Source organism: Cydia amplana, chromosome Z, assembly GCF_948474715.1.
Source record: "Cydia amplana chromosome Z, ilCydAmpl1.1, whole genome shotgun sequence".
Classification (NCBI taxonomy): domain Eukaryota; kingdom Metazoa; phylum Arthropoda; class Insecta; order Lepidoptera; family Tortricidae; genus Cydia; species Cydia amplana.
In genome coordinates, this window is record NC_086096.1 from 500242 (window position 1) to 513320 (window position 13079).

Here is a 13079-nt window from a genome sequence, read left to right on the forward strand (position 1 = left end):
CTCGAGTCTTGAAACTTTCAAGAAATTTTGCTTCAATTTATTTAGGTACTAAGGTCATAAAACTGGATTTATCTTTTATTAGCTGGATTGGAAACTGGGATAAAAACTCATGTCATACCTACACAGGTTTTTTAAACAGAAAATTATCTGGTGTTGGTAGGAACTTGAGTCTTTTGAGTCTAAATTTAAATAACTTACGAAACTCTTGAAGTTTCAAGTCGAGTCCTTTATTGAGTCTCGTGTCTCGAGTTGAAAAAAACTCGAGTTTTGACTTAATTATAAGAGTCTGAAAAACCGAGTTGAGTTTGAGTCACTCGAGTGACTCAAAGGACTCGAGTCTTAACCAACACTAATTTTGAACTTGACAGACCAGGTAACTCTTAAAACATAACGAATGCCGGCAAAATACTGTATCGATATCGGTAACAACGAACACTTAAATTAAATAAACAATAAGTACGAGCAAGGAACGTACCCAATTTGTTTGAGCACATCGATTTGCCCATCAAAACTGCAATGTATTCACTTAAGTTTTATTGAAAATCCCTTCGAATAATATTTAAATCAATCACTAACAGTTACACAGTAAAATCAATCATAAATCAACCACTTAAAGTTAAAAATCGATTAAAAGCAGATTATAAATACGCCGTTATGGCTCAGATTGTCATGTTTGAATTTCGAACGCAGTCGTATTCGAATACCGGTTTCATCTCGCTTCGCGCAACGATTTTTTTGGTATCGAAAGAGACGTCTGCCTTCTCGCAGTTATGGATTCGGTTTTCAAGCGTCGCGTCGATTGTCCTGATTGGTCAGCGCGCAGCGTGGGCGGGGCTTACGTCTGGTCTTGGCCCCTTCAGTTTCAAAATCCGAACAGTGCCGCGCTCCTAACAGCTGAATGCGTATTGTATCGCGCGACGTTGCCAGTTCTGCAGGTAAATTTAAATTTACGAATTTGTGAAGTTTACTTTTGCGTGGCAATTGAAAGTATGACTTAGGTAAGTGATAGTTTCATGTCATGACTTGAGAAACAATTTATGTTAGACGATATTTCCTATTGGAATCTTATTTGATATTAATCTTATTAGTATCGATAATCAAGTCAATCGGTTATTTTATGATGTTACGGCCCTCAATGTTTTTAGTAAAACGTTTGATTGTAGTGAAATGTTTCATTGTCTTCTTAAAATACAAAGCATACATTTATCAGTGTATGGATTTCTTACATTTTTCTATTAATCATACACTGAAATGGATGTCGTATACGAAAGAAACAGTGAGCATGGCCTCTAGTGCCCAGGGCCGGGATCGAACCAGCGTCCTCGGCGTTCGCGGCTGATGCCTCAAACCCTACGTCACCCGAGTCACGGCGATATGGGTCGAATTTTCTCGAGTACAGTGTAAACTCCATATAACGTCACTCGATATAACGAGTCACTCCCTATACCGTCGACATTTGTTGGATATAAGTATGTAGTCGCTTTACTTCAATATTAATTTATCTCTATAATAACGAAAACACTCTATAGCGTCAAAAAACGTCCGGTCCCTTGAGTGTCGCTATATAGAGTTTACACTATAGGTACTTATATGTAATCTCTTAAAGGCCGGCTTTTAAAGAGTAGAAAAAATAGTATCACAATTTCCTATAATAACGTAGGTAATTCCTATATACGTCTAATTAAGTTTGAAATTATTTATGACTCGAAATTTATTAGGCTCTTCTCACTGAAAAGTGTTCAGTTTTTTTATTCGTAAGTCGAGCCTATTTTACTTAACCTCTCATCTATGTACTTATGATAAGAACTCTGACCTCTGACCGAATATTTAGTATTTTATTGAATTTATTTTATTATTTTAAGATCGATTTTTTTGCATAAAGCACGACCGAGGCTTGCACCCACGGTTTCTGACCACCGTACTCATAAGTACCTAAATATGAGAATCGATTGAAGCGTGACTCAATAAGACTCGAGTCTTGTAGGCCTTCCTTTTACAAGACTCGAATCTTATTGAGTCTTGTATTATCAATGTTGAAGGGTCTATTTAAATAAGCCAAGGGTATAAAAACATGAAGTTTATATGTAAATAACTCAAATCTTTACAAAAGACTCGGGTCTAAAAGAGGCTATAAAGTCTCGATTCTAATTAGGTAGTAATGTAAACAATGCCAACATGAAAATAACCAGTAAATAGTAAACAAAATACATTAACGTAAAACACTGAAAATAGAAAGACTAGAAATAGGATTAAATAGAACATCGCCGGAAGCTACGAGGGCCAAGGTTCGTATAACGCTATCGATCTAGGGCTCCATCAGTCTCAGACTGGGACTTATTTATAAATCTACAATTCTAGACTAACAAGAGACACCTACCTACATACTTACCTACGACCTACTAATACGTAGGTAGTTAGTGTTTCTTTGAGTAATAAAAAAAATAGTAATTTATTCAAAGAAACTTAAATATAAATACAAACTAAATATATAAAAAATAACTACCTACTAAAACCCGTCCCGGGCTGCCCCCGACGCAAAGGTGCCCATCACGCTCGCTGCGTTGCCGCGTTGGATTGCTTTTGAGTAATTACTTTGAAAACTCGACTGTGTTTTTCATACTCCTATAATTAAGTCAACACTTGAGTTTTTTTCAACTTGTTAGTGACCCGAGTCTTTTGTATAGACTTGAGTCCTCTTCATACAACTCTCATTAATTTAAAAAAAATGTCTTCATGTAAAATTGTATTTACTGATAATTTAGATAAAACCTAGGTACCTAATTGATGATCTCTGTTCGTAAACTCAAGTCCTTTTGAGTGAGCTTCGAAAATGGGCGTTTTCTAAAATAAATATGTAAAACCTGATTCTTTCAAATCTGGACGTTCTTGGGCTCATTATACTCAGAATCGACAGCATTCTCCATCCCAGCCATTCGCCATTAAAAAAAGATGTCCCAAAATGTCCATTCCATTACGTCATGTTTTAGTATGAAAAAAAATTTCACTTGTTCCTATGTGCGTGACGTAGTGGAAAGTACAATTTTCATACAAATTTTTGGGACATTTTATCTTATCATCAGAATTGATTATGCTAGTGATTCTGAGTTGAAAGAACCCATAAACACCAGGATCTGTGAGAATCAGGTTTTCGATATTTATTTTAGAAAACGCCCAAATACTGATCGATTCAACTTGACTAGATTTAAAAGACTCGAAAGTTTCTTAAGCGCAAGCTTTCGTAAACAAATGTAGACTCAAACTCTCGAGTCTCGAGTTTCTACCAACACTATGTGGAACTTATTTTTAAATGTAGAAAAACGAGAGACACCTACAATCACAGAATACGTAGTACTTATATAGGTATCGATTCTCTCGTAAATAATGGCGTAGACAATCGCCATCAAAAAATATCGCAGCGGCCAAGGAGGTCACAAATATCTGAACGAAACCTCGATTATCATGTACGCACGCACTAGATCCGATCTCCGTCATCCGATTTCGGAAAGAAATCAGACGGATCTAGTGCGTAAATTACCATAGAAATAGTTCTACGGCTACTTCGGACCATATTTTCACGGATTCAGATCGGACGTAGTGCGAAACCGCTCTGAATCGCTGTCAAACTTCGGTTTTGTAGGTGTCCTTTCTGTACGGTAGTACTATTACTTATTCTGTGGTTGTAAGAAGGTATATCGCGTTTTAGTTATGACGATTTTATTAAATCAATAACACACACAAACACATTTTTCTTACATTTTTCCATCCGACATATACATTGGATCGAGCAGTGTGAAAACGCTCTAACGAATTGTTACAGATCCATTCGGATTCGGATTATTCCGCTAATCCGTTTCAGACAAACGCTCGGTTTGAGCACAATTCGAATGGAATTCCACTTGAATTTGCGTTTCAGGCGATTTTAGTACAATTCCTGAAATCATGGGTTAAAGCACGTGTTAATGGTAATTCATGAACTTAGGATTAACTAGAAGAGTACCTACAGTCAAAGATAAGATACATTCGGCCTAATTCTAACGTTAAGATACGTCAAATATTAGGATATGGATCGGATACGTCAGTGTCAAAAGTGGCGTATTTGTTTGAAGAAACATCACTTTTGTCACTGACATAGATCTAATATTTGACGCATCTTAAAGTTCGAATTACACTTAAACAAATTTAGGCAAATTTTTAGAAAATTTGAATTTTTCTCCAACACACGTGGGTTTGCCAGAACGCTCAACGTTCAACGCGCGGACACAGGATCGTGTAACATATATACCACGCGGTCAAGTCTTGTGACATACGGCCTTTTTGCGCGTGCGCACAGTAATTAGCCGCGTGTCTGCTAATTGCTCTCATTAAGCTAAACCCGATCGTGCAGGGCGAGTTGATGGAATCGTTTAGCGACTTTTGATTTCTCTGTCGTTTATTGTTCTGATTTTAATAAAAAATATAACTTTTGGAGCGTTCCCACATAGTCCGAATCCATATCGGACATATATAAACTGTAAAAAAGTGGCTATTTGTGTTTATTTATTCGTTATTTTTTATTTGATCAAAGGAAATAAACATACTTACCCAAAACGTATGAGTTGATGCCATGAGGCATTCTCTAGCAGCCATCCGATATTCGGTATGGGATCGGATCGGACAATGAGGAAACGCTTTTTTGGTGCCACGGGAACTGTGGGGGCACTACTGCATTTCTCCTATACACGGTGTTTTTATAAAGTTCAATTTCTATAAGCCAACATGAACAAACAACTCAACATTTCAATCAGGTTACTTTGCCACATATGTGTAAAATGGTAGGTAGGCAGGCATGGTGGTAGGTGGCATAGGTATAAAATGCATCTTTCTTATCAGTTTTTGAAGAACAAAGAGAGCTTTTACGAGCTCGTGTGTTGAAAAATAAAAAATCTTGAAATCTTTTTGTTCCGTCTCGCAGTTGCCTGTTCAACTTGCTATATCGGTACGAATTAAAAATACTAATTTTAAAATCCCGCTTTCATTACATGATTTAGTTGTTGTGCGTTCAACTCTTGTGCCCATACCTATCAATCCTATAATACCCTTAACACTATTGAATCGGGTGTGCATAGAGTCACGTTCGGCCCCCGGTCCCCTAGCAACGAGGGAGGGGCCAGCGCCGGAGGCTGTCTGCGAGGCTCGCGACCCCGGCGGGACAAACGTGCCGCGGTACTCGGGGAAAAATCACGAAAATATTGCTCATACGGCTCGGCTGGTTTCGCTGTGTGACGTGAACAGTTGTAAAAGCATTGTGGATGTACGTAAAAAGTGCGAAAAAAATAAGACAGGGAAGTTTTTAAAGATGATTGACTTATTTTTTTAACTATTTCACTTACCCTTAGGCGTATATATTGTTTATATTACTGCTGTTTTGGCTGAGTGATGTGAGCAATTAAAAAACGCTGCGTGGAACGTAAAAAGTGCTAGAAACTAGAAACTCATTAAAAGAGGTACCTTACATTAGCTTTGTGAACAATTAGTAAATTTGACAATTTCACAAATATCCGTGTTGATGCTGGTGGGAAAAAGCGCGAAAATATTGTTCAAAGTCTCGCGAAAAGTTATTAAGTAGGTGTGTGTGTCTACCTCGAAAAGTTGAAGAGGCAACTGGCACGAAGTATGTGTCGTGAATTTCACAAATATCCGTGTTGATGCTGGTGGAAAAAGTGCGAAAATAAAAAACGAAAGGTATATTTATTAGTCTGCGCGAAATACGTCATTTTTGACACTGACGGATCGGTATCTATCTTATCACTTATCAGTGTGACATCTTTAAAGCTTTGCTTGAATTGGGCCGTAAGGCAAATATCGCGCAGGTAATTTTGTCGGATGTACATACATATTATTATATTCCATTTGAGTTTCAACTTTACTTATTCTGAATTGAAAATATGACCTAGGCTAGGCCCAACTCACCTGAAACAGTGTTATTTTTAACACACAAACTTTTGTCATAATTAAGTCTTTTACATGGTTTGCTTTGATAAAATGTGAGTATTTTAAATAAGTACATACGTAAAAGTTTTCTTAGGTGTGTCTTGTTTTATATCGAAATTTCATTACTTTTACTCCAAAAATTAAAAATGTCACCAACATTCTAATACTATGTTAACACTACACAGTATTACAACAATAAAAATATAGTTTTTTCTATCGGGTACGCACCCGATAAGAGTTTTAAAAATAAGCAGCTCGATGCCACCTTAAGTTAAAATGACGTAAGTGCCAATTAAATTTAAATGGAGATACGACGTTTTTACGTCGTGCAAACTAATAATAAACCTTATCAGACTGAAGTTAAATTTAATAACCGCACTTTCCTAGTATGTGTTTCCGAATCGGTATTAGTAATAATAAAAACCCCGTCGAGATAATGATTAAAGCGTATTTTGTATTCTAACACTTTGACGAATAGGTACCTAATTATAATAAGTGGGTCATTTCATTACACATTTTACTTTATGGTCGTTCGTTCGCTGGTTTCGAAAAGTCAATTTGTGTACACTCTTATAGGCAAGATACTTTTTAGGGTTCCGTACCCAACGGGTAAAAATGGCCCTATTACTAAGACTCCATTGTCCGTCTGTCTGTCCGTCCGTCTGTCTGTCACCGGGCTGTATCTTATGAACCGTGATAGCTAGACAGTTAAAATTTTCACAGATGATGTATTTATGTTGCCGCTAACAACATCCGTGGGCGAATCCGACTTGTGCATTTTTTTTCAGTACGTAAAACTAAAGTAAAACGCATGAGTGTCGTGGAACACTCGGTAGGAACGAAGTATGTACTTACAATATTATTATTAATAAACGTAGTACATTATTGATTAACAAATAGTAAATAAAAAAAATATCGAATCTGCTCTCAAAATTTCACAAATCCGTTCAGAAATGCGACTTGAACGACTTTTCTTATGTTTGTGGACCCGAAAGGCCCCTTAACACGAATCTGAAGACAAAATTCAACATCAAATCTTATTTTGCGATTTCCCTAAAAGTTGCGATTATGCCTTTTGAAGTGGGAATAATAAAGTTTTTCATGCAACCTAAACAGATTTTGGGTAAAATAGGTACCTAAATATAAGTATAGCTTATGTTTTCTGATGTTTGATATCCTTATAGGTATGCCCTGTTTTACTGGCACTAATAAAGTGCCGACTAATCGGCCAATTTTGCTGACTAGTCGCCGACTACAAATGAGGCCGGATAGTCGGCTTTTCCGACCAGTCGTCGACTATATCCCTAGTAAAAAAAACTAAAAGCTTTACTAGTTATCGATTCATTTGTGAGTTCGGTTGTTTTTACTGGTCCAACCTCGTAAAACTATCGATTGTGCTAAAACGTCGTAAAACGTTATCAAATATTTATACAATTAGAGTCCGATAGCAGTTTTGTAAAAGTTTTTTTCTCCGTTTTTATGGCCTTTTGATTGGCAGTCGATACTGTGAAATTATATTCGATGTACGTGTTGTTAGTGTTGTTATTCACTTATAACTGAGTTACGTTGAAAGGTTTTTAAAATACTGCTAATTGAACGGCAAAATACTTGTGACTAAAATCGCATATTAGAGGACAGGCAACTACAAAATTGTGCCCTTCTGTAAAAAGGTATGATTCAACACATTGACGCTTACGATGCAAGGAATTGCATTAGGTTACTAGTATTAACATTAATATATATATTGTTGACATAGTTGTAAGACCTATGTAAAATCTGTTAAATTAATATAGCATAGAAAAACGACCAATATTTTAAGTAAAGTTTTTGAAGTATGAGTAAATCCACAAAATGTTTTTAGTATAAGGTTTTAAAATACCAAAGACCACACCCTCAACACAGTAAGTAAATTATATCTATAATGATCCCAGTAACAATAGTAAATTAAGTTTCGTGTCAGACGCCCAATTACAATGGAAGCCAACTTTTTTGTTGTTTTTTTCGACAGAGCCAAGAAGCGTGTCCAACGGACTAGTGATATAATTAATTATTTTCCTATGCATGTTTTGAGCAATGCAGTTCATTGCTACCTTTCTAAAAAAGATCGTATATCCATCAAAAGCAGGGCGTATCTGTATAAAGTTCCAAATGTCACTTACGTCCCTATTCATAATAGTGCGTTTTGCGGGGGGTCACCATAAAAGCAGATTATTTATAATTAGGGTTTTTTAGAGTCCGGAAAACAATGACGTATGTGAGAAGTTTTTGTGTTATGTGTACAAGACTTAAGTTATACCTAATAAATACTTACTTACTTTGAGCACGTACTTTTAACTGTAATTCACGATCATAGTTATTTACCTGTCAGTTTAGGACGTTCAGTGTTATATTTTGCTTTAAAAGCCAGAAAATAAACTGTCAATTAATTAATTAATAGCGATTAGTTTGAGCTGGAGTCACATTTGTTATTCTAATTCAGAAATTGCTTCATTTAGATATCGATAACGCTCTTGTCGATATCTAAAAGTAACTTTACAAGATGGCGTTAATACGAATAAATATGTATATTATTCCTGTATCCATATACAATAACTTATTTAGCATATCATTATTCCGTCCCTCTGTATACAATGGGAATAATAATTCATATTATGTACTGAAGCGGATCTAAAAATAAACAAACCAATTTCGGCAATAACCGTAGCCCAGTTGGCACTTACGTTCTTTTTAAGAAGAATTTAAAAGAAATGCGACGTTTTTCAACTTAAGTGCCAATCGTATGAAGGTCCCTTTTCCCAGTAAAGGACACATATCTTTTAAGTCGATAGTTTATGCTGTCTCCCGATCGCGAGGTCTCAAAGACAATGGAATGTTTTTTTTCTTTTTGTTTGGATCGGGCCTATGGGAATACCGAAAGCATTTCAAGCTATAATGTTGGGCTGGTTTTCTATATACATAGATAGTTATACTTATACAGTGGAACCTCGACAGCACGAATCTCAAGGGAAACGCCAAAAAAGTTCGTGATAAAGAGGTTTGTCTTATATGGCACATCGACTTAGGCCTCCCTACCCTTTTTAGGGTTCCGTAGCCAAATGGCAAAAAACGGAACCCTTATAGATTCGTCATGTCTGTCTGTCCGTCTGTCTGTCTGTCTGTCTGTCCGTCTGTCTGTCCGTCCGTATGTCACAGCCACTTTTCTCCGAAACTATAAGAACTATACTGTTGAAACTTGGTAAGTAGATGTATTCTGTGAACCGCATTAAGATTTTCACACAAAAATAGAAAAAAAAACAATTAATTTTTGGGGTTCCCCATACTTCGAACTGAAACTCAAAAATTTTTTTTTCATCAAACCCATACGTGTGGGTTATCTATGGATAGGTCTTCAAAAATGATATTGAGGTTCCTAATATCATTTTTTTCTAAACTGAATAGTTTGCGCGAGAGACACTTCCAAAGTGGTAAAATGTGTGTCCCCCCCCCCCCCCTAACTTCTAAAATAAGAGAATGATAAAACTAAAAAAAATATATGATGTACATTACCATGTAAACTTCCACCGAAAATTGGTTTGAACGAGATCTAGCAAGTAGTTTTTTTTAATACGTCATACGAGGGGCGTTCAAAATATTCTCGGTATTGATATCTTACGACCTCTTCTAAAATTTCTTTCGTTACTGGCCGCTAAGGTTTATTCATTGACATTAAAAAAAAGTATAATTCGAACCGAGATAGTCTTTTGTTTTTCTGCAATTGCTGAACAAACATGAACATCCTGTGCGAATTGACAATGTTAACTAAATTAGAACATCGATGCGTGATAAAATTCTTGACAAAACAGGGTAAAAATCAAAAAACCATAAAAGAGGAAATGGATTGTGTTTACCGTGAGTCTGCTCCTTCTTTATCTACCATTCAAAAGTGGTCAAGCGAGTTTAAACGCGGAAGGGAGAGTATTGAAGATGACCCTAGACCTGGCCGGCCTGTAGTAGCTACTTCACAAGAAAATATTGATAAAGTGGAAAAACTTATATTGGAAGATGGTCGAGTGAAGGTAAAATCTATAGCACAAGTAACCAATCTCTCTATTGGTACCGTACATGATATTATACATGACCATCTTAATATGTCAAAAGTAAGTGCAAGATGGGTTCCGCGAATGCTGACTCGGCTTCAAAAAGACATGCGTGTAGCTTGTTGTTCCGATTTTATTGACCTGTGCGGTGAAAATCCTGATGAGGTGCTGCAAAGAATAGTTACTGGAGATGAAACCTGGGTTCATCATTATGACCCAGAGAGTAAACAAGAGTCCATGCAGTGGCACATTAAGGGTTCATCCCAAGAAGTTCAAGGTCATCCCTTCAGCTGGCAAGGTCATGGCCACGATATTTTGGGATTGTGAAGGAGTATTACTAATCGATTATAAAGAAAAAGGTGTAAATATCACAGGACAGTACTACGCTAACATTCTACGTCAATTAAAGGATGTAATTAAAGAAAAGAGGCGAGGAAATTTAACCAAAGGTATTCTGCTTCTGCATGACAACGCCCCCGTCCATACTGCTCATATTGCCAAGGCAGCTATTGTTGAATGTGGGTTTAAAACTGTTACTCACCCACCGTATAGTCCGGACTTAGCCCCCAGCGACTTCTTTTTGCTCCCCAATCTTAAAAAGGATCTGCGTGGAAATAAATTTTCTGACGATGAAGCATTGAAGGCGGCAGTGGAGGAGCATTTTTACACGAAAGATAAAAAATATTTTTACGAGGGATTAAAAAAAATAATTGATCGATCTTTTAAGTGTATGAACATAGGGGGGGAGTATATTGAAAAATAAAAATATCAAACTTTTCGTACTTGTTTGTTTTCATTCTCATACCGAGAATATTTTGAACACCCCTCGTAAATCGCCTAAATACGGAACCCTTCATGGGCGAGTCCGACTCGCACTTGGCCGCTTTTTTTTAGGTTTTCATTCGTCTTAAAGAGGTTTCGACGAGTTACACGCGAGAGGTAAAACGCATGCAAAATTCATGCTAGAGAGGTAATTATAGAAACGCATAAATTACAGTCTTATTATATTTTCGAGTTACAGAGGTTCGTTCGGAGGTAACTTCGCGATATTATAGAGGTGGAAAAACAACACGACTATTTTTCTAATTGTAGAGGTTAAATTTAATTTTTCGAGTTATAGAAGTAAAAAATGTACTGAATAGTCGTGAAGGGAATCGTTGATTATTACTTCGTCTTAATTAGCGGTTCATAAAGTGTTCATTTAATTATAATATTTATGAAAATCTTTCGTTAATTCAGGACCCAAGACAACATGGCCGACTCGACCGCATCTCCGCCAGGCCTGGACCTTGTTATTTGAGACATAGAGTCCAAACACAAACAGCCCAAGCAAGAAGCGATGCTGAAGGACAGAGACGCGGAGGGGTCGCCGGGGGTGCCGGACGAGTGCGCGGGGTGCGGGGGGAGAATACAGGATAGGTGAGGAAAGGTTTCCACTGCTTACAGTAATTACCGGCAATGTAACCCATTTCTCACAAACAATAAAGATTATGATTATGATTATGATTATGATTATGATTACAGTGACATGCGAATTCGCTTACGTCTAAATCTTACGGCCCGATTCGAACTTTAAGATACGTCAATTAATAGATCTAGAAACGAAATGGATTAGACATGTCAGTGTCAAAGGGGCACGGCTCCTGCTCCCTACTCCTGCCCCTGCCCTGCCCTTCGACTGACCAACCTCTCCAGTCCTCGGATACTACCTGCTGGCGGTAGACCGCCAATGGCACGGCTCCTGCCCCCTGCCCCTCGACTGACCAACCTGTCCTGTTCACAGATACTACTTGCTGGCGGTAGACCGCCAATGACACGGCTCCTGCCCCCTGCCCCTCGACTGACCAACCTGTCCTGTCCACAGATACTACCTGCTGGCGGTAGACCGCCAATGGCACGGCTCCTGCCCCCTGCCCCTCGACTGACCAACCTGTCCTGTCCACAGATACTACCTGCTGGCGGTAGACCGCCAATGGCACGGCTCCTGTCTCCGCTGCTGCGAGTGCCGACTGCCCCTCGACTCGGAGTTAACGTGCTTCTCGAGGGACGGCAACATCTATTGCAAGGAGGACTATTATAGGTAAACTACTTATACAACTATAATTAAAGCTGCTGCTAAGGCTGCAATCTGGCTGGATAACAATGGCTGTAATCCAGCGGAGCGGAGAAGAGATGTGGATTACAACCAATGGTATAGATTCCTGCACGAATCCTCTCATCTCCGCTCGTTTCCTCTTCAATGGAAAGGCAGCCTTGGGCCGGCGACAAGTTGATATACAGGGTGCTTCCTGTAACAGGGGCAATAAATTAAACTGTAGGCTGTGCTCCTCAAACTGACCAACATTTGTTCAGCAACTTTTGAAAATAGCTCATGTTTCGATTTTTATTACACTTTAAAGTTTATTCTAAGACGCAATGTATTGCAAATTTTGCTATGTTTAAAGCGTGACAAGCAAAGTCAAACACACCAATGTCAGCGTACATTGAAGGCAATATTTATTTTGTATGAAAAAGAAAGGATCATAATTTGTCTAAAGGATTCATAATTTTTAAAAGTTGCTGAACAAATGTTGGTCAGCTTGAGGAGTACAACCTTTAGTTTAATTTATTTCTCCTGTTACAGGAAGCACCCTGTATGTATATTTTATATAATTTTGCCAACGTTTGTGGTCTACGTTGGCAGGAAAATTGTAATGAATTTATTGATTATTTTATCGTGTAGGTACAAATAACTTAATACCTAGTGAATGAAAGAATGAGTGAATGTGTTTGAATATTTATAATAATTTAAGCTGTCAAAATAATTAACAGCAGAAAAAGGTGCATCTGTAAGATCGATCCAAAGCTCCTACCACCTTTTTCAAATTGGCCACGTTTTTCTACTGTCAAAATTGATTCACCATACTAATAAAACTTACCTCAGACAAAGTACATAAATACATTTGAGCTCTAAAAGATGTATTTGCAATGCGAAATTTAAGCTTAAAAGCGAAAAAATGCGAATTGCTAAAAAGCAGTGCGATTTATAACTTT

General features: G+C 37.5%; 1 protein-coding gene across 2 annotated transcripts in view; it reads left to right on the forward strand.

The window, feature by feature from the left end:
• Positions 1-863: 863 nt before the first annotated feature.
• LOC134660920 (LIM/homeobox protein Lhx9-like) overlaps positions 864-13079 on the forward strand; it is a 34956-nt gene continuing 22740 nt past the window's right edge. The window contains exons 1-3 of one of the 2 annotated variants that reach the window (XM_063516802.1): positions 864-935; positions 11286-11465; positions 11992-12126. In XM_063516802.1, coding sequence (XP_063372872.1) covers positions 11386-11465; positions 11992-12126 — 215 coding nt within the window. In that variant the 5' untranslated portion in view covers positions 864-935; positions 11286-11385. Of the gene's footprint in view, positions 936-7485; positions 7687-11285; positions 11466-11991; positions 12127-13079 lie in introns of those variants that run through there. The other variant, XM_063516803.1, reaches the window with a different exon arrangement.